The 24781-nt window shown below is 36.1% G+C and overlaps 1 protein-coding gene across 3 annotated transcripts in view; it reads right to left on the reverse strand.

The window, feature by feature from the left end:
• The window catches only part of LOC102801257 (leucine-rich repeat-containing protein 49-like), a 133530-nt gene that overhangs the window by 53126 nt on the left and 55623 nt on the right, over nt 1–24781 (reverse strand). For all 3 annotated transcript variants that reach the window (XM_085507282.1, XM_085507283.1, XM_085507284.1), the window contains one exon: nt 1676–1886. In XM_085507282.1, the coding sequence (XP_085363408.1) occupies nt 1676–1886 (211 nt within the window). The remainder of the gene's footprint in view (nt 1–1675; nt 1887–24781) is intronic.

Genomic DNA, 24781 nt, shown 5'->3' on the forward strand with positions numbered 1-24781 from the left:
TGTGTGTAAGCTAAGCTTCAAGTATGACTTCTTAATAAAAATTAAACGCAGTAAATATTTCATGCCATATTCAGTTTACCTATCAGAAATTTCTCGTTACCAGTTTTACGAACAAGCAGCCTGTCGACTGAGACAGCTCCGCTGATAGCAATGCACATTGCAATTAAAGAACAGAAGATATCATTAGAAAATGAACAAAATGTATAGTATCAAAGCAACAGGACTTACTGTTTTCAACAAGAATTCAAAAATAACAAGAACAAGAAGTCGAAAATATCACCTTTTACCAAAAATGACAAAAATATTCACCAAAATTAGAGAATTGAAGATATCATTACAAAATGAACAAATCTGAGAGAGGTCCACATGTAGTACCTATATATGTAATATCAAAGCAATTGGACTTGAGGTTTTTAACAAGAAGTCGAAAATATGACTTTTTACCAAAAATAACAAAAATATTCACCAAAATTAGAGAATTGAAGATATCATCATGAAATGAACAAATCTGAGAGAGGTCTACCCAAGGTACATATACACCAAGTATCAAAGCATTCAGGCTTGTAGTTTTCAAGAAGAAGTCGAAAAAGTAAAACATTGACACGGACGACGACGACGACGAACAATCACTTATATGATAAGCTCCGCTCGACAAAGTCGACAGCGGAGCTAACAGAGCTAAAAAACAATGCTGTTTATTCGCTGAAATCTAGTCCAACAGATCATACTTCAACATCAATAATTTACTTTCGCATTGCATTATCAAAAAGTCTTTAAGAATTTGCGAAGAATTGCATCGACCCCACTTCAATGAATTGATTAGTCAGACATTTATACCATGATTTCAATCAGTCTAAAGAAATCTTTTGAAGTTTTGCTTTTTATTATGGGCCCTACTTGCTCAAAGGAACAGGGAATTTAATCATAATTCATTTAATTATAAAATACACATGTTAAAATAATACATGAAACATCTGCAAACAGTTGAATTAATATGTACCCTATATGGGTACAATTCATCATTAAATGATTTCCCTTAATCTATTATTGTACTGAAAACTTCCATTGACCCGAGTCCAAAATCTCAGAGTACACAAATGCAACCCAACTATGTCTCATACATGTATACATGCTGAAGCAACTGCATTCATAAATCTGAGTAAATCTTGATGTACCTTTAATAACAAATTGACTTCTTTGTTAATTCAGGTCTTTGTATATTACCAGGACCTGGGTTTGTTTCAGTATCACCACTATAATTCCCCTAAAAATGTAGCCCTGACACCCCTCTACAGTTTCCACTGAGATTGGTAATGGTCTGACCCATCTTTCACTGATTCAGATCAAGGTCATGACATCACTTAAAACCCTAGCATTACAATATAAGCTAATTATTTATTCTGAGCATGCTCAGTTATTCTCTCAGTGGTGTTGGGAGAGGTAATTTTAGATGAAAATCAAGAAAAAGACCCACTTAGGATTTTCAGATCTGCAAAAAACAATTACGTGCATATTCAGCAGAGACTTATTTATCAACCTGCCAAGTTTCATCAATATCTGCTGCAGAATTTCTTAGAAAATGTTAGAGACGTCACAGACGGAAACTGGAAATAAGAAATATTACTCTCCTTTTCAGGCTGCACCTGAAACAGGGAATAATAAATGACTGACTTACCACAGTAGATATTCTATTGCGCCTGAGATTTAATTCTGCCAAGGAATCCATACCAGCTAAGTGGTCCACATAACAGATGGCATTGCCAGCTAGATTCAACACCCTCAACTCTGACAAGTGGCCCAAATTTTCTATTCTCCCTATTTGGTTTCCGTGGAGATCCAATACATCTAGTTTTAACAATGCGTCTAGGTTCTCTATGCGCTTGATCCTATGGAAAACACATCATATTATTGTTGTTGGAGAGAAAGGTTCAATTAATTAAATGACAAAAATTTGTTTCCATCAAAACAATGACATTATGTAATCCCTATTTAAAGGCCTTGTGTGCTAACTAAGTGTCAAGAATAGCAGTACCAAAAGCCTAGGCTTAAAAAAAATTAGTTGCAAAAAATGATGCGAAGATGTTTCTTGTGTTTTTTAGCTTATCATTTATCATATCAACCTGCCTGAGTAACAATATTTGGGGTCAACTTATTCTGTCTGATGGCTATGGAAACTATTTGCACACCATGTCAGAGAGCCAGATAAAAAGCCAATGAGTAGATTATCACTGGATTATATTAAACTCAGCACTGCTCCCCAATAATCTCAACGAATACTTCACTCCATGCATAGATAAAGTGTAATAGCACCCTCAGTGGCAGAAGGTATAATCGACTTTGTTTTTCATAGTGCAGTCACTATTGACAGCCAAATTCCACCACTTGAGGCACACTCTGTATAGTGTTCTATGATACAATTGGTGAAATAACAATGTGACAAATAAACTGATAAAGTCAATAAATGTAACTATTTTGTCCCATAATTGAGACACAAATTTGACACTCCACTAAAATCATTTCTTAACTTAATGTAGAAAAGGGAAGCACAGTACATTTAGTCTCACCATATTACACAATTACAATTTCTTTTAGGAATAGACAGTTCTGAAGAAGAGTGGAGTTTAGGCTTTGGAAAGATTAATGATCAGTGTAGTGAAATACTTTTTGTCAAATTTTAACATGGTTTGTAGTTTTATAAACAATTTATAATCATTTACCAGTGATGTATTCAAGATAGCGATGTATATCAAACTATGAACTCTTATTCTACACCAATGCCAGCTGATGTTTTATGCAGGTGGTGTATATCAAACTATGAACTATTATTCTACACCAATGCCAGCTAATGTTTTATGCAGGTGGTGTATATCAAACTATGAACTCTTATTCTACACCAATGCCAGCTAATGTTTTATGCAGGTGGTGTATATCAAACTATGAACTCTTATTCTACACCAATGCCAGCTGATGTTTTATGCAGGTGTTGTATATCAAACTATCAACTCTTATTCTACACCAATGCCAGCTGATGTTTTATGCAGGTGGTGTATATCAAACTATGAACTCTTATTCTACACCAATGCCAGCTAATGTTTTATGCAGGTGGTGTATATCAAACTATGAACTCTTATTCTACACCAATGCCAGCTAATGTTTTATGCAGGCGGTGTATATCAAACTATGAACTCTTATTCTACACCAATGCCAGCTAATGTTTTATGCAGACAGTGTATATCAAACTATGAACTCTTATTCTACACCAATGCCACCTAATGTTTTATGCAGGCGGTGTATATCAAACTATGAACTCTTATTCTACACCAATGCCAGCTATCAAACTATGAACTCTTATTCTACACCAATGCCAGCTAATGTTTTATGCAGGTGGTGTATATCAAACTATGAACTATTATTCTACACCAATGCCAGCTATCAAACTATGAACTCTTATTCTACACCAATGCCACCTAATGTTTTATGCAGGCGGTGTATATCAAACTATGAACTCTTATTCTACACCAATGCCAGCTATCAAACTATGAACTCTTATTCTACACCAATGCCAGCTAATGTTTTATGCAGGCGGTGTATATCAAACTATGAACTCTTATTCTACACCAATGCCACCTAATGTTTTATGCAGGCAGTGTATATCAAACTATGAACTCTTATTCTACACCAATGCCACCTAATGTTTTATGCAGGCGGTGTATATCAAACTATGAACTCTTATTCTACACCAATGCCAGCTATCAAACTATGAACTCTTATTCTACACCAATGCCAGCTAATGTTTTATGCAGGTGGTGTATATCAAACTATGAACTCTTATTCTACACCAATGCCAGCTAATGTTTTATGCAGGCAGTGTATATCAAACTATGAACTCTTATTCTACACCAATGCCAGCTGATGTTTTATGCAGGCAGTGTATATCAAACTATGAACTCTTATTCTACACCAATGCCAGCTGATGTTTTATGCAGGCAGTGTATATCAAACTATGAACTCTTATTCTACACCAATGCCAGCTAATGTTTTATGCAGGCAGTGTATATCAAACTATGAACTCTTATTCTACACCAATGCCAGCTAATGTTTTATGCAGGTGGTGTATATCAAACTATGAACTCTTATTCTACACCAATGCCACCTAATGTTTTATGCAGGCAGTGTATATCAAACTATGAACTCTTATTCTACACCAATGCCACCTAATGTTTTATGCAGGCAGTGTATATCAAACTATGAACTCTTATTCTACACCAATGCCACCTAATGTTTTATGCAGGCAGTGTATATCAAACTATGAACTCTTATTCTACACCAATGCCACCTAATGTTTTATGCAGGCAGTGTATATCAAACTATCAACTCTTATTCTACACCAATGCCACCTAATGTTTTATGCAGGCAGTGTATATCAAACTATGAACTCTTATTCTACACCAATGCCACCTAATGTTTTATGCAGGTGGTGTATATCAAACTATCAACTCTTATTCTACACCAATGCCACCTAATGTTTTATGCAGGCAGTGTATATCAAACTATGAACTCTTATTCTACACCAATGCTAGCTGATGTTTTATGCAGGCAGTGTACATCAAACTATGAACTCTTATTCTACACCAATGCCAGCTAATGTTTTATGCAGGCAGTGTATATCAAACTATGAACTCTTATTCTACACCAATGCCACCTAATGTTTTATGCAGGCAGTGTATATCAAACTATGAACTCTTATTCTACACCAATGCCACCTAATGTTTTATGCAGGCAGTGTATATCAAACTATGAACTCTTATTCTACACCAATGCCACCTAATGTTTTATGCAGGCAGTGTATATCAAACTATGAACTCTTATTCTACACCAATGCCAGCTAATGTTTTATGCAGGCAGTGTATATCAAACTATGAACTCTTATTCTACACCAATGCCAGCTGATGTTTTATGCAGGTGGTGTATATCAAACTATGAACTCTTATTCTACACCAATGCCAGCTAATGTTTTATGCAGGTGGTGTATATCAAACTATGAACTCTTATTCTACACCAATGCCACCTAATGTTTTATGCAGACAGTGTATATCAAACTATGAACTCTTATTCTACACCAATGCCAGCTAATGTTTTATGCAGGTGGTGTATATCAAACTATCAACTCTTATTCTACACCAATGCCAGCTGATGTTTTATGCAGGTGGTGTATATCAAACTATGAACTCTTATTCTACACCAATGCCAGCTAATGTTTTATGCAGGTGGTGTATATCAAACTATGAACTCTTATTCTACACCAATGCCAGCTAATGTTTTATGCAGGTGGTGTATATCAAACTATGAACTCTTATTCTACACCAATGCCAGCTAATGTTTTATGCAGGTGGTGTATATCAAACTATCAACTCTTATTCTACACCAATGCCAGCTGATGTTTTATGCAGGTGGTGTATATCAAACTATGAACTCTTATTCTACACCAATGCCAGCTAATGTTTTATGCAGGTGGTGTATATCAAACTATGAACTCTTATTCTACACCAATGCCAGCTAATGTTTTATGCAGGTGGTGTATATCAAACTATCAACTCTTATTCTACACCAATGCCAGCTGATGTTTTATGCAGGTGGTGTATATCAAACTATGAACTCTTATTCTACACCAATGCCAGCTAATGTTTTATGCAGGTGGTGTATATCAAACTATGAACTCTTATTCTACACCAATGCCAGCTAATGTTTTATGCAGGTGGTGTATATCAAACTATGAACTCTTATTCTACACCAATGCCAGCTAATGTTTTATGCAGGTGGTGTATATCAAACTATCAACTCTTATTCTACACCAATGCCAGCTGATGTTTTATGCAGGTGGTGTATATCAAACTATGAACTCTTATTCTACACCAATGCCAGCTAATGTTTTATGCAGGCGGTGTATATCAAACTATGAACTCTTATTCTACACCTATGCCACCTAATGTTTTATGCAGGCGGTGTATATCAAACTATGAACTCTTATTCTACACCAATGCCAGCTATCAAACTATGAACTCTTATTCTACACCAATGCCAGCTGATGTTTTATGCAGGCAGTGTATATCAAACTATGAACTCTTATTCTACACCAATGCCAGCTAATGTTTTATGCAGGCAGTGTATATCAAACTATGAACTCTTATTCTACACCAATGCCAGCTAATGTTTTATGCAGGTGGTGTATATCAAACTATGAACTCTTATTCTACACCAATGCCACCTAATGTTTTATGCAGACAGTGTATATCAAACTATCAACTCTTATTCTACACCAATGCCAGCTAATGTTTTATGCAGGTGGTGTATATCAAACTATCAACTCTTATTCTACACCAATGCCAGCTGATGTTTTATGCAGGTGATGTATATCAAACTATGAACTCTTATTCTACACCAATGCCAGCTAATGTTTTATGCAGGCAGTGTATATCAAACTATGAACTCTTATTCTACACCAATGCCAGCTGATGTTTTATGCAGGCAGTGTATATCAAACTATGAACTCTTATTCTACACCAATGCCACCTAATGTTTTATGCAGGCAGTGTATATCAAACTATCAACTCTTATTCTACACCAATGCCACCTAATGTTTTATGCAGGCAGTGTATATCAAACTATGAACTCTTATTCTACACCAATGCCAGCTAATGTTTTCTGCAGGCAGTGTATATCAAACTATGAACTCTTATTCTACACCAATGCCACCTAATGTTTTATGCAGGCAGTGTATATCAAACTATGAACTCTTATTGTACACCAATGCCACCTAATGTTTTATGCAGACAGTGTATATCAAACTATCAACTCTTATTCTACACCAATGCCAGCTAATGTTTTATGCAGGTGGTGTATATCAAACTATCAACTCTTATTCTACACCAATGCCACCTAATGTTTTATGCAGGCAGTGTATATCAAACTATCAACTCTTATTCTACACCAATGCCACCTAATGTTTTATGCAGACAGTGTATATCAAACTATCAACTCTTATTCTACACCAATGCCACCTAATGTTTTATGCAGGCAGTGTATATCAAACTATGAACTCTTATTCTACACCAATGCCACCTAATGTTTTATGCAGGCAGTGTATATCAAACTATCAACTCTTATTCTACACCAATGCCAGCTAATGTTTTATGCAGGTGGTGTATATCAAACTATCAACTCTTATTCTACACCAATGCCACCTAATGTTTTATGCAGGCAGTGTATATCAAACTATGAACTCTTATTCTACACCAATGCCAGCTAATGTTTTCTGCAGGCAGTGTATATCAAACTATGAACTCTTATTCTACACCAATGCCAGCTAATGTTTTATGCAGGCAGTGTATATCAAACTATGAACTCTTATTCTACACCAATGCCAGCTATCAAACTATGAACTCTTATTCTACACCAATGCCAGCTGATGTTCTATGCAGGCAGTGTATATCAAACTATGAACTCTTATTCTACACCAATGCCACCTAATGTTTTATGCAGGCAGTGTATATCAAACTATGAACTCTTATTCTACACCAATGCCAGCTGATGTTTTATGCAGGCAGTGTACATCAAACTATGAACTCTTATTCTACACCAATGCCACCTAATGTTTTATGCAGGCAGTGTATATCAAACTATGAACTCTTATTCTACACCAATGCCACCTAATGTTTTATGCAGGCAGTGTATATCAAACTATGAACTCTTATTCTACACCAATGCCAGCTGATGTTTTATGCAGGCAGTGTATATCAAACTATGAACTCTTATTCTACACCAATGCCAGCTAATGTTTTATGCAGGCAGTGTATATCAAGCTATGAACTCTTATTCTACACCAATGCCAGCTAATGTTTTATGCAGGCAGTGTATATCAAACTATCAACTCTTATTCTACACCAATGCCAGCTAATGTTTTATGCAGGCAGTGTACATCAAACTATGAACTCTTATTCTACACCAATGCCAGCTAATGTTTTATGCAGGCAGTGTATATCAAACTATGAACTCTTATTCTACACCAATGCCACCTAATGTTTTATGCAGGCAGTGTATATCAAACTATGAACTCTTATTCTACACCAATGCCACCTAATGTTTTATGCAGGCAGTGTATATCAAACTATGAACTCTTATTCTACACCAATGCCAGCTAATGTTTTATGCAGGCAGTGTATATCAAACTATGAACTCTTATTCTACACCAATGCCAGCTAATGTTTTATGCAGGTGGTGTATATCAAACTATGAACTCTTATTCTACACCAATGCCACCTAATGTTTTATGCAGACAGTGTATATCAAACTATCAACTCTTATTCTACACCAATGCCAGCTAATGTTTTATGCAGGTGGTGTATATCAAACTATCAACTCTTATTCTACACCAATGCCAGCTGATGTTTTATGCAGGTGATGTATATCAAACTATGAACTCTTATTCTACACCAATGCCAGCTAATGTTTTATGCAGGCAGTGTATATCAAACTATGAACTCTTATTCTACACCAATGCCAGCTGATGTTTTATGCAGGCAGTGTATATCAAACTATGAACTCTTATTCTACACCAATGCCACCTAATGTTTTATGCAGGCAGTGTATATCAAACTATGAACTCTTATTCTACACCAATGCCACCTAATGTTTTATGCAGGCAGTGTATATCAAACTATGAACTCTTATTCTACACCAATGCCACCTAATGTTTTATGCAGGCAGTGTATATCAAACTATGAACTCTTATTCTACACCAATGCCACCTAATGTTTTATGCAGACAGTGTATATCAAACTATCAACTCTTATTCTACACCAATGCCAGCTAATGTTTTATGCAGGCAGTGTATATCAAACTATGAACTCTTATTCTACACCAATGCCAGCTGATGTTTTATGCAGGCAGTGTATATCAAACTATGAACTCTTATTCTACACCAATGCCACCTAATGTTTTATGCAGGCAGTGTATATCAAACTATGAACTCTTATTCTACACCAATGCCAGCTAATGTTTTATGCAGGCAGTGTATATCAAACTATGAACTCTTATTCTACACCAATGCCACCTAATGTTTTATGCAGGCAGTGTATATCAAACTATGAACTCTTATTCTACACAAATGCCACCTAATGTTTTATGCAGGTGGTGTATATCAAACTATGAACTCTTATTCTACACCAATGCCAGCTAATGTTTTATGCAGGTGGTGTATATCAAACTATCAACTCTTATTCTACACCAATGCCACCTAATGTTTTATGCAGGCAGTGTATATCAAACTATCAACTCTTATTCTACACCAATGCCACCTAATGTTTTATGCAGGCAGTGTATATCAAACTATGAACTCTTATTCTACACCAATGCCACCTAATGTTTTATGCAGGCAGTGTATATCAAACTATGAACTCTTATTCTACACCAATGCCACCTAATGTTTTATGCAGGCAGTGTATATCAAACTATCAACTCTTATTCTACACCAATGCCAGCTAATGTTTTATGCAGGTGGTGTATATCAAACTATCAACTCTTATTCTACACCAATGCCACCTAATGTTTTATGCAGGCAGTGTATATCAAACTATGAACTCTTATTCTACACCAATGCCAGCTAATGTTTTCTGCAGGCAGTGTATATCAAACTATGAACTCTTATTCTACACCAATGCCAGCTAATGTTTTATGCAGGCAGTGTATATCAAACTATGAACTCTTATTCTACACCAATGCCAGCTATCAAACTATGAACTCTTATTCTACACCAATGCCAGCTGATGTTTTATGCAGGCAGTGTATATCAAACTATGAACTCTTATTCTACACCAATGCCACCTAATGTTTTATGCAGACAGTGTATATCAAACTATCAACTCTTATTCTACACCAATGCCAGCTAATGTTTTATGCAGGTGGTGTATATCAAACTATCAACTCTTATTCTACACCAATGCCAGCTGATGTTTTATGCAGGTGGTGTATATCAAACTATGAACTCTTATTCTACACCAATGCCAGCTAATGTTTTATGCAGGCAGTGTATATCAAACTATGAACTCTTATTCTACACCAATGCCAGCTGATGTTTTATGCAGGCAGTGTATATCAAACTATGAACTCTTATTCTACACCAATGCCACCTAATGTTTTATGCAGGCAGTGTATATCAAACTATGAACTCTTATTCTACACCAATGCCACCTAATGTTTTATGCAGGCAGTGTATATCAAACTATGAACTCTTATTCTACACCAATGCCACCTAATGTTTTATGCAGGCAGTGTATATCAAACTATGAACTCTTATTCTACACCAATGCCACCTAATGTTTTATGCAGACAGTGTATATCAAACTATGAACTCTTATTCTACACCAATGCCAGCTAATGTTTTATGCAGGCAGTGTATATCAAACTATGAACTCTTATTCTACACCAATGCCAGCTAATGTTTTATGCAGGCAGTGTATATCAAACTATGAACTCTTATTCTACACCAATGCCACCTAATGTTTTATGCAGACAGTGTATATCAAACTATGAACTCTTATTCTACACCAATGCCAGCTAATGTTTTATGCAGGTGGTGTATATCAAACTATCAACTCTTATTCTACACCAATGCCAGCTGATGTTTTATGCAGGTGGTGTATATCAAACTATGAACTCTTATTCTACACCAATGCCAGCTAATGTTTTATGCAGGTGGTGTATATCAAACTATGAACTCTTATTCTACACCAATGCCAGCTAATGTTTTATGCAGGTGGTGTATATCAAACTATGAACTCTTATTCTACACCAATGCCAGCTAATGTTTTATGCAGGTGGTGTATATCAAACTATGAACTCTTATTCTACACCAATGCCAGCTAATGTTTTATGCAGACAGTGTATATCAAACTATGAACTCTTATTCTACACCAATGCCACCTAATGTTTTATGCAGGCGGTGTATATCAAACTATGAACTCTTATTCTACACCAATGCCAGCTATCAAACTATGAACTCTTATTCTACACCAATGCCAGCTAATGTTTTATGCAGGTGGTGTATATCAAACTATGAACTCTTATTCTACACCAATGCCAGCTATCAAACTATGAACTCTTATTCTACACCAATGCCAGCTAATGTTTTATGCAGGCGGTGTATATCAAACTATGAACTCTTATTCTACACCAATGCCACCTAATGTTTTATGCAGGCAGTGTATATCAAACTATGAACTCTTATTCTACACCAATGCCACCTAATGTTTTATGCAGGCGGTGTATATCAAACTATGAACTCTTATTCTACACCAATGCCAGCTATCAAACTATGAACTCTTATTCTACACCAATGCCAGCTAATGTTTTATGCAGGTGGTGTATATTAAACTATGAACTCTTATTCTACACAATGCCAGCTAATGTTTTATGCAGGTGGTGTATATCAAACTATGAACTCTTATTCTACACCAATGCCAGCTAATGTTTTATGCAGGTGGTGTATATCAAACTATGAACTCTTATTCTACACCAATGCCAGCTAATGTTTTATGCAGGCGGTGTATATCAAACTATGAACTCTTATTCTACACCAATGCCAGCTATCAAACTATGAACTCTTATTCTACACCAATGCCAGCTAATGTTTTATGCAGGTGGTGTATATCAAACTATGAACTCTTATTCTACACCAATGCCAGCTATCAAACTATGAACTCTTATTCTACACCAATGCCATCTAATGTTTTATGCAGGCGGTGTATATCAAACTATGAACTCTTATTCTACACCAATGCCAGCTATCAAACTATGAACTCTTATTCTACACCAATGCCAGCTAATGTTTTATGCAGGCGGTGTATATCAAACTATGAACTCTTATTCTACACCAATGCCACCTAATGTTTTATGCAGGCAGTGTATATCAAACTATGAACTCTTATTCTACACCAATGCCACCTAATGTTTTATGCAGGCGGTGTATATCAAACTATGAACTCTTATTCTACACCAATGCCAGCTATCAAACTATGAACTCTTATTCTACACCAATGCCAGCTAATGTTTTATGCAGGTGGTGTATATCAAACTATGAACTCTTATTCTACACATTGCCAGCTAATGTTTTATGCAGGTGGTGTATATCAAACTATGAACTCTTATTCTACACCAATGCCAGCTAATGTTTTATGCAGGTGGTGTATATCAAACTATGAACTCTTATTCTACACCAATGCCAGCTAATGTTTTATGCAGGTGGTGTATATCAAACTATGAACTCTTATTCTACACAATGCCAGCTAATGTTTTATGCAGGTGGTGTATATCAAACTATGAACTCTTATTCTACACCAATGCCAGCTAATGTTTTATGCAGGTGGTGTATATCAAACTATGAACTCTTATTCTACACCAATGCCAGCTAATGTTTTATGCAGGCGGTGTATATCAAACTATGAACTCTTATTCTACACCAATGCCAGCTAATGTTTTATGCAGACAGTGTATATCAAACTATGAACTCTTATTCTACACCAATGCCACCTAATGTTTTATGCAGGCGGTGTATATCAAACTATGAACTCTTATTCTACACCAATGCCAGCTATCAAACTATGAACTCTTATTCTACACCAATGCCAGCTAATGTTTTATGCAGGTGGTGTATATCAAACTATGAACTCTTATTCTACACCAATGCCAGCTATCAAACTATGAACTCTTATTCTACACCAATGCCACCTAATGTTTTATGCAGGCGGTGTATATCAAACTATGAACTCTTATTCTACACCAATGCCAGCTATCAAACTATGAACTCTTATTCTACACCAATGCCAGCTAATGTTTTATGCAGGCGGTGTATATCAAACTATGAACTCTTATTCTACACCAATGCCACCTAATGTTTTATGCAGGCAGTGTATATCAAACTATGAACTCTTATTCTACACCAATGCCACCTAATGTTTTATGCAGGCGGTGTATATCAAACTATGAACTCTTATTCTACACCAATGCCAGCTATCAAACTATGAACTCTTATTCTACACCAATGCCAGCTAATGTTTTATGCAGGTGGTGTATATCAAACTATGAACTCTTATTCTACACAATGCCAGCTAATGTTTTATGCAGGTGGTGTATATCAAACTATGAACTCTTATTCTACACCAATGCCAGCTAATGTTTTATGCAGGTGGTGTATATCAAACTATGAACTCTTATTCTACACCAATGCCACCTAATGTTTTATGCAGACAGTGTATATCAAACTATGAACTCTTATTCTACACCAATGCCAGCTAATGTTTTATGCAGGTGGTGTATATCAAACTATCAACTCTTATTCTACACCAATGCCAGATGATGTTTTATGCAGGTGGTGTATATCAAACTATGAACTCTTATTCTACACCAATGCCAGCTAATGTTTTATGCAGGTGGTGTATATCAAACTATGAACTCTTATTCTACACCAATGCCAGCTAATGTTTTATGCAGGTGGTGTATATCAAACTATGAACTCTTATTCTACACAATGCCAGCTAATGTTTTATGCAGGTGGTGTATATCAAACTATGAACTCTTATTCTGCACCAATGCCAGCTAATGTTTTATGCAGGCAGTGTATATCAAACTATGAACTCTTATTCTACACCAATGCCAGCTGATGTTTTATGCAGGCAGTGTATATCAAACTATGAACTCTTATTCTACACCAATGCCAGCTAATGTTTTATGCAGGCAGTGTATATCAAACTATGAACTCTTATTCTACACCAATGCCACCTAATGTTTTATGCAGGCAGTGTATATCAAACTATGAACTCTTATTCTACACCAATGCCACCTAATGTTTTATGCAGGCAGTGTATATCAAACTATGAACTCTTATTCTACACCAATGCCACCTAATGTTTTATGCAGGCAGTGTATATCAAACTATGAACTCTTATTCTACACCAATGCCACCTAATGTTTTATGCAGGTGGTGTATATCAAACTATCAACTCTTATTCTACACCAATGCCACCTAATGTTTTATGCAGGCAGTGTATATCAAACTATGAACTCTTATTCTACACCAATGCCAGCTGATGTTTTATGCAGGCAGTGTACATCAAACTATGAACTCTTATTCTACACCAATGCCAGCTAATGTTTTATGCAGGCAGTGTTATCAAACTATGAACTCTTATTCTACACCAATGCCACCTAATGTTTTATGCAGGCAGTGTATATCAAACTATGAACTCTTATTCTACACCAATGCCACCTAATGTTTTATGCAGGCAGTGTATATCAAACTATGAACTCTTATTCTACACCAATGCCACCTAATGTTTTATGCAGGCAGTGTATATCAAACTATGAACTCTTATTCTACACCAATGCCACCTAATGTTTTATGCAGGCAGTGTATATCAAACTATGAACTCTTATTCTACACCAATGCCAGCTAATGTTTTATGCAGGCAGTGTATATCAAACTATGAACTCTTATTCTACACCAATGCCACCTAATGTTTTATACAGGTGGTGTATATCAAACTATCAACTCTTATTCTACACCAATGCCACCTAATGTTTTATGCAGGCAGTGTATATCAAACTATGAACTCTTATTCTACACCAATGCCAGCTGATGTTTTATGCAGGCAGTGTACATCAAACTATGAACTCTTATTCTACACCAATGCCAGCTAATGTTTTATGCAGGCAGTGTATATCAAACTATGAACTCTTATTCTACACCAATGCCACCTAATGTTTTATGCAGGCAGTGTATATCAAACTATGAACTCTTATTCTACACCAATGCCACCTAATGTTTTATGCAGGCAGTGTATATCAAACTATGAACTCTTATTCTACACCAATGCCAGCTGATGTTTTATGCAGGTGGTGTATATCAAACTATGAACTCTTATTCTACACCAATGCCAGCTGATGTTTTATGCAGGTGGTGTATATCAAATTATGAACTCTTATTCCACACCAATGCCAGCTAATGTTTTATGCAGGTGGTGTATATCAAACTATGAACTCTTATTCTACACCAATGCCAGCTAATGTTTTATGCAGGTGGTGTATATCAAACTATGAACTCTTATTCTACACCAATGCCAGCTAATGTTTTATGCAGGCGGTGTATATCAAACTATCAACTCTTATTCTACACCAATGCCAGCTGATGTGATATGCAGGTGGTGTATATCAAACTATGAACTCTTATTCTACACCAATGCCAGCTAATGTTTTATGCAGGCAGTGTATATCAAACTATGAACTCTTATTCTACACCAATGCCAGCTAATGTTTTATGCAGGCAGTGTATATCAAACTATGAACTCTTATTCTACACCAATGCCACCTAATGTTTTATGCAGGCAGTGTATATCAAACTATGAACTCTTATTCTACACCAATGCCACCTAATGTTTTATGCAGACAGTGTATATCAAACTATGAACTCTTATTCTACACCAATGCCACCTAATGTTTTATGCAGGCAGTGTATATCAAACTATGAACTCTTATTCTACACCAATGCCAGCTAATGTTTTATGCAGGCAGTGTATATCAAACTATGAACTCTTATTCTACACCAATGCCACCTAATGTTTTATGCAGGCAGTGTATATCAAACTATGAACTCTTATTCTACACCAATGCCACCTAATGTTTTATGCAGACAGTGTATATCAAACTATGAACTCTTATTCTACACCAATGCCACCTAATGTTTTATGCAGGCAGTGTATATCAAACTATGAACTCTTATTCTACACCAATGCCAGCTAATGTTTTATGCAGGCAGTGTATATCAAACTATGAACTCTTATTCTACACCAATGCCACCTAATGTTTTATGCAGACAGTGTATATCAAACTATCAACTCTTATTCTACACCAATGCCAGCTAATGTTTTATGCAGGTGGTGTATATCAAACTATCAACTCTTATTCTACACCAATGCCAGCTGATGTTTTATGCAGGTGGTGTATATCAAACTATGAACTCTTATTCTACACCAATGCCAGCTAATGTTTTATGCAGGCAGTGTATATCAAACTATGAACTCTTATTCCACACCAATGCCAGCTGATGTTTTATGCAGGCAGTGTATATCAAACTATGAACTCTTATTCTACACCAATGCCAGCTAATGTTTTATGCAGGTGGTGTATATCAAACTATGAACTCTTATTCTACACCAATGCCACCTAATGTTTTATGCAGGCGGTGTATATCAAACTATGAACTCTTATTCTACACCAATGCCAGCTATCAAACTATGAACTCTTATTCTACACCAATGCCAGCTAATGTTTTATGCAGGTGGTGTATATCAAACTATGAACTCTTATTCTACACAATGCCAGCTAATGTTTTATGCAGGTGGTGTATACATGTATCAAACTATGAACTCTTATTCTACACCAATGCCAGCTATCAAACTATGAACTCTTATTCTACACCAATGCCACCTAATGTTTTATGCAGGCGGTGTATATCAAACTATGAACTCTTATTCTACACCAATGCCAGCTATCAAACTATGAACTCTTATTCTACACCAATGCCAGCTAATGTTTTATGCAGGCGGTGTATATCAAACTATGAACTCTTATTCTACACCAATGCCACCTAATGTTTTATGCAGGCAGTGTATATCAAACTATGAACTCTTATTCTACACCAATGCCACCTAATGTTTTATGCAGGCGGTGTATATCAAACTATGAACTCTTATTCTACACCAATGCCAGCTATCAAACTATGAACTCTTATTCTACACCAATGCCAGCTAATGTTTTATGCAGGTGGTGTATATCAAACTATGAACTCTTATTCTACACAATGCCAGCTAATGTTTTATGCAGGTGGTGTATATCAAACTATGAACTCTTATTCTACACCAATGCCAGCTAATGTTTTATGCAGGTGGTGTATATCAAACTATGAACTCTTATTCTACACCAATGCCACCTAATGTTTTATGCAGACAGTGTATATCAAACTATGAACTCTTATTCTACACCAATGCCAGCTAATGTTTTATGCAGGTGGTGTATATCAAACTATCAACTCTTATTCTACACCAATGCCAGCTGATGTTTTATGCAGGTGGTGTATATCAAACTATGAACTCTTATTCTACACCAATGCCAGCTAATGTTTTATGCAGGTGGTGTATATCAAACTATGAACTCTTATTCTACACCAATGCCAGCTAATGTTTTATGCAGGTGGTGTATATCAAACTATGAACTCTTATTCTACACAATGCCAGCTAATGTTTTATGCAGGTGGTGTATATCAAACTATGAACTCTTATTCTACACCAATGCCAGCTAATGTTTTATGCAGGCAGTGTATATCAAACTATGAACTCTTATTCTACACCAATGCCAGCTGATGTTTTATGCAGGCAGTGTATATCAAACTATGAACTCTTATTCTACACCAATGCCACCTAATGTTTTATGCAGGCAGTGTATATCAAACTATGAACTCTTATTCTACACCAATGCCACCTAATGTTTTATGCAGGCAGTGTATATCAAACTATGAACTCTTATTCTACACCAATGCCACCTAATGTTTTATGCAGGCAGTGTATATCAAACTATGAACTCTTATTCTACACCAATGCCACCTAATGTTTTATGCAGGCAGTGTATATCAAACTATGAACTCTTATTCTACACCAATGCCACCTAATGTTTTATGCAGGTGGTGTATATCAAACTATCAACTCTTATTCTACACCAATGCTACCTAATGTTTTATGCAGGCAGTGTATATCAAACTATGAACTCTTATTCTACACCAATGCCAGCTGATGTTTTATGCAGGCAGTGTACATCAAACTATGAACTCTTATTCTACACCAATGCCAGCTAATGTTTTATGCAGGCAGTGTATATCAAACTATGAACTCTTATTCTACACCAATGCCACCTAATGTTTTATGCAGGCAGTGTATATCAAACTATGAACTCTTATTCTACACCAATGCCACCTAATGTTTTATGCAGGCAGTGTATATCAAACTATGAACTCTTATTCTACACCAATGCCACCTAATGTTTTATGCAGGCAGTGTATATCAAACTATGAACTCTTATTCTACACCAATGCCACCTAATGTTTTATGCAGGCAGTGTATATCAAACTATGAACTCTTATTCTACACCAATGCCAGCTAATGTTTTATGCAGGCAGTGTATATCAAACTATGAACTCTTATTCTACACCAATGCCAGCTGATGTTTTATGCAGGTGGTGTATATCAAACTATGAACTCTTATTCTACACCAATGCCAGCTAATGTTTTATGCAGGTGGTGTATATCAAACTATGAACTCTTATTCTACACCAATGCCACCTAATGTTTTATGCAGACAGTGTATATCAAACTATGAACTCTTATTCTACACCAATGCCAGCTAATGTTTTATGCAGGTGGTGTATATCAAACTATCAACTCTTATTCTACACCAATGCCAGCTGATGTTTTATGCAGGTGGTGTATATCAAACTATGAACTCTTATTCTACACCAATGCCAGCTAATGTTTTATGCAGGTGGTGTATATCAAACTATCAACTCTTATTCTACACCAATGCCAGCTGATGTTTTATGCAGGTGGTGTATATCAAACTATGAACTCTTATTCTACACCAATGCCAGCTAATGTTTTATGCAGGTGGTGTATATCAAACTATGAACTCTTATTCTACACCAATGCCAGCTAATGTTTTATGCAGGCAGTGTATATCAAACTATGAACTCTTATTCTACACCAATGCCAGCTAATGTTTTATGCAGGTGGTGTATATCAAACTATGAACTCTTATTCTACACCAATGCCAGCTCATGTTTTATGCAGACAGTGTATATCAAACTATGAACTCTTATTCTACACCAATGCCAGCTAATGTTTTATGCAGGTGGTGTATATCAAACTATCAACTCTTATTCTACACCAATGCCAGCTGATGTTTTATGCAGGTGGTGTATATCAAACTATGAACTCTTATTCTACACCAATGCCAGCTAATGTTTTATGCAGGTGGTGTATATCAAACTATGAACTCTTATTCTACACCAATGCCAGCTAATGTTTTATGCAGGTGGTGTATATCAAACTATGAACTCTTATTCTACACAATGCCAGCTAATGTTTTATGCAGGTGGTGTATATCAAACTATGAACTCTTATTCTACACCAATGCCAGCTAATGTTTTATGCAGGCAGTGTATATCAAACTATGAACTCTTATTCTACACCAATGCCAGCTGATGTTTTATGCAGGCAGTGTATATCAAACTATGAACTCTTATTCTACACCAATGCCAGCTAATGTTTTATGCAGGCAGTGTATATCAAACTATGAACTCTTATTCTACACCAATGCCACCTAATGTTTTATGCAGGCAGTGTATATCAAACTATGAACTCTTATTCTACACCAATGCCACCTAATGTTTTATGCAGGCAGTGTATATCAAACTATGAACTCTTATTCTACACCAATGCCACCTAATGTTTTATGCAGGCAGTGTATATCAAACTATGAACTCTTATTCTACACCAATGCCACCTAATGTTTTATGCAGGTGGTGTATATCAAACTATCAACTCTTATTCTACACCAATGCCACCTAATGTTTTATGCAGGCAGTGTATATCAAACTATGAACTCTTATTCTACACCAATGCCAGCTGATGTTTTATGCAGGCAGTGTACATCAAACTATGAACTCTTATTCTACACCAATGCCAGCTAATGTTTTATGCAGGCAGTGTATATCAAACTATGAACTCTTATTCTACACCAATGCCACCTAATGTTTTATGCAGGCAGTGTATATCAAACTATGAACTCTTATTCTACACCAATGCCACCTAATGTTTTATGCAGGCAGTGTATATCAAACTATGAACTCTTATTCTACACCAATGCCACCTAATGTTTTATGCAGGCAGTGTATATCAAACTATGAACTCTTATTCTACACCAATGCCACCTAATGTTTTATGCAGGCAGTGTATATCAAACTATGAACTCTTATTCTACACCAATGCCAGCTAATGTTTTATGCAGGCAGTGTATATCAAACTATGAACTCTTATTCTACACCAATGCCAGCTGATGTTTTATGCAGGTGGTGTATATCAAACTATGAACTCTTATTCTACACCAATGCCAGCTAATGTTTTATGCAGGTGGTGTATATCAAACTATGAACTCTTATTCTACACCAATGCCACCTAATGTTTTATGCAGACAGTGTATATCAAACTATGAACTCTTATTCTACACCAATGCCAGCTAATGTTTTATGCAGGTGGTGTATATCAAACTATCAACTCTTATTCTACACCAATGCCAGCTGATGTTTTATGCAGGTGGTGTATATCAAACTATGAACTCTTATTCTACACCAATGCCAGCTAATGTTTTATGCAGGTGGTGTATATCAAACTATGAACTCTTATTCTACACCAATGCCAGCTAATGTTTTATGCAGGTGGTGTATATCAAACTATGAACTCTTATTCTACACCAATGCCAGCTAATGTTTTATGCAGGTGGTGTATATCAAACTATCAACTCTTATTCTACACCAATGCCAGCTGATGTTTTATGCAGGTGGTGTATATCAAACTATGAACTCTCATTCTACACCAATGCCAGCTAATGTTTTATGCAGGTGGTGTATATCAAACTATGAACTCTTATTCTACACCAATGCCAGCTAATGTTTTATGCAGGTGGTGTATATCAAACTATCAACTCTTATTCTACACCAATGCCAGCTGATGTTTTATGCAGGTGGTGTATATCAAATTATGAACTCTTATTCCACACCAATGCCAGCTAATGTTTTATGCAGGTGGTGTATATCAAACTATGAACTCTTATTCTACACCAATGCCAGCTAATGTTTTATGCAGGTGGTGTATATCAAACTATGAACTCTTATTCTACACCAATGCCAGCTAATGTTTTATGCAGGCGGTGTATATCAAACTATCAACTCTTATTCTACACCAATGCCAGCTGATGTTTTATGCAGGTGGTGTATATCAAACTATGAACTCTTATTCTACACCAATGCCAGCTAATGTTTTATGCAGGCAGTGTATATCAAACTATGAACTCTTATTCTACACCAATGCCAGCTAATGTTTTATGCAGGCGGTGTATATCAAACTATGAACTCTTATTCTACACCAATGCCACCTAATGTTTTATGCAGGCGGTGTACATGTATATCAAACTATGAACTCTTATTCTACACCAATGCCAGCTATCAAACTATGAACTCTTATTCTACACCAATGCCAGCTGATGTTTTATGCAGGCAGTGTATATCAAACTATGAACTCTTATTCTACACCAATGCCAGCTAATGTTTTATGCAGGCAGTGTATATCAAACTATGAACTCTTATTCTACACCAATGCCAGCTAATGTTTTATGCAGGTGGTGTATATCAAACTATGAACTCTTATTCTACACCAATGCCACCTAATGTTTTATGCAGACAGTGTATATCAAACTATCAACTCTTATTCTACACCAATGCCAGCTAATGTTTTATGCAGGTGGTGTATATCAAACTATCAACTCTTATTCTACACCAATGCCAGCTGATGTTTTATGCAGGTGATGTATATCAAACTATGAACTCTTATTCTACACCAATGCCAGCTAATGTTTTATGCAGGCAGTGTATATCAAACTATGAACTCTTATTCTACACCAATGCCAGCTGATGTTTTATGCAGGCAGTGTATATCAAACTATGAACTCTTATTCTACACCAATGCCACCTAATGTTTTATGCAGGCAGTGTATATCAAACTATGAACTCTTATTCTACACCAATGCCACCTAATGTTTTATGCAGGCAGTGTATATCAAACTATGAACTCTTATTCTACACCAATGCCACCTAATGTTTTATGCAGGCAGTGTATATCAAACTATGAACTCTTATTCTACACCAATGCCAGCTAATGTTTTATGCAGGCAGTGTATATCAAACTATGAACTCTTATTCTACACCAATGCCACCTAATGTTTTATGCAGACAGTGTATATCAAACTATCAACTCTTATTCTACACCAATGCCAGCTAATGTTTTATGCAGGTGGTGTATATCAAACTATCAACTCTTATTCTACACCAATGCCACCTAATGTTTTATGCAGGCAGTGTATATCAAACTATCAACTCTTATTCTACACCAATGCCACCTAATGTTTTATGCAGGCAGTGTATATCAAACTATGAACTCTTATTCTACACCAATGCCACCTAATGTTTTATGCAGGCAGTGTATATCAAACTATGAACTCTTATTCTACACCAATGCCAGCTAATGTTTTATGCAGGCAGTGTATATCAAACTATCAACTCTTATTCTACACCAATGCCAGCTAATGTTTTATGCAGGTGGTGTATATCAAACTATCAACTCTTATTCTACACCAATGCCACCTAATGTTTTATGCAGGCAGTGTATATCAAACTATGAACTCTTATTCTACACCAATGCCAGCTAATGTTTTCTGCAGGCAGTGTATATCAAACTATGAACTCTTATTCTACACCAATGCCAGCTGATGTTTTATGCAGGTGATGTATATCAAACTATGAACTCTTATTCTACACCAATGCCAGCTAATGTTTTATGCAGGCAGTGTATATCAAACTATCAACTCTTATTCTACACCAATGCCACCTAATGTTTTATGCAGGCAGTGTATATCAAACTATGAACTCTTATTCTACACCAATGCCACCTAATGTTTTATGCAGGCAGTGTATATCAAACTATGAACTCTTATTCTACACCAATGCCAGCTAATGTTTTATGCAGGCAGTGTATATCAAACTATCAACTCTTATTCTACACCAATGCCAGCTAATGTTTTATGCAGGTGGTGTATATCAAACTATCAACTCTTATTCTACACCAATGCCACCTAATGTTTTATGCAGGCAGTGTATATCAAACTATGAACTCTTATTCTACACCAATGCCAGCTAATGTTTTCTGCAGGCAGTGTATATCAAACTATGAACTCTTATTCTACACCAATGCCACCTAATGTTTTATGCAGGCAGTGTATATCAAACTATGAACTCTTATTCTACACCAATGCCAGCTATCAAACTATGAACTCTTATTCTACACCAATGCCAGCTGATGTTTTATGCAGGCAGTGTATATCAAACTATGAACTCTTATTCTACACCAATGCCACCTAATGTTTTATGCAGGCAGTGTATATCAAACTATGAACTCTTATTCTACACCAATGCCAGCTGATGTTTTATGCAGGCAGTGTACATCAAACTATGAACTCTTATTCTACACCAATGCCACCTAATGTTTTATGCAGGCAGTGTATATCAAACTATGAACTCTTATTCTACACCAATGCCACCTAATGTTTTATGCAGGCAGTGTATATCAAACTATGAACTCTTATTCTACACCAATGCCAGCTGATGTTTTATGCTGGCAGTGTATATCAAACTATGAACTTTTATTCTACACCAATGCCAGCTAATGTTTTATGCAGGCAGTGTATATCAAACTATGAACTCTTATTCTACACCAATGCCAGCTAATGTTTTATGCAGGCAGTGTATATCAAACTATGAACTCTTATTCTACACCAATGCCACCTAATGTTTTATGCAGGCAGTGTATATCAAACTATGAACTCTTATTCTACACCAATGCCACCTAATGTTTTATGCAGGCAGTGTATATCAAACTATGAACTCTTATTCTACACCAATGCCAGCTAATGTTTTATGCAGGCAGTGTATATCAAACTATGAACTCTTATTCTACACCAATGGCAGCTATCAAACTATGAACTCTTATTCTACACCAATGCCAGCTGATGTTTTATGCAGGTGGTGTATATCAAACTATGAACTCTTATTCTACACCAATGCCAGCTAATGTTTTATGCAGGCAGTGTATATCAAACTATGAACTCTTATTCTACACCAATGCCACCTAATGTTTTATGCAGGCAGTGTATATCAAACTATGAACTCTTATTCTACACCAATGCCAGCTAATGTTTTATGCAGGCAGTGTATATCAAACTATGAACTCTTATTCTACACCAATGCCAGCTAATGTTTTATGCAGGCAGTGTATATCAAACTATGAACTCTTATTCTACACCAATGCCAGCTGATGTTTTATGCAGGTGGTGTATATCAAACTATGAACTCTTATTCTACACCAATGCCAGCTAATGTTTTATGCAGGCAGTGTATATCAAACTATGAACTCTTATTCTACACCAATGCCAGCTAATGTTTTATGCAGGTGGTGTATATCAAACTATGAACTCTTATTCTACACCAATGCCAGCTCATGTTTTATGCAGACAGTGTATATCAAACTATGAACTCTTATTCTACACCAATGCCAGCTAATGTTTTATGCAGGTGGTGTATATCAAACTATCAACTCTTATTCTACACCAATGCCAGCTGATGTTTTATGCAGGTGGTGTATATCAAACTATGAACTCTTATTCTACACCAATGCCAGCTAATGTTTTATGCAGGTGGTGTATATCAAACTATGAACTCTTATTCTACACCAATGCCAGCTAATGTTTTATGCAGGTGGTGTATATCTAACTATGAACTCTTATTCTACACCAATGCCAGCTA

Source organism: Saccoglossus kowalevskii, chromosome 13 (assembly GCF_978046115.1).
Source record: "Saccoglossus kowalevskii chromosome 13, keSacKowa6.1, whole genome shotgun sequence".
Taxonomy (NCBI): domain Eukaryota; kingdom Metazoa; phylum Hemichordata; class Enteropneusta; family Harrimaniidae; genus Saccoglossus; species Saccoglossus kowalevskii.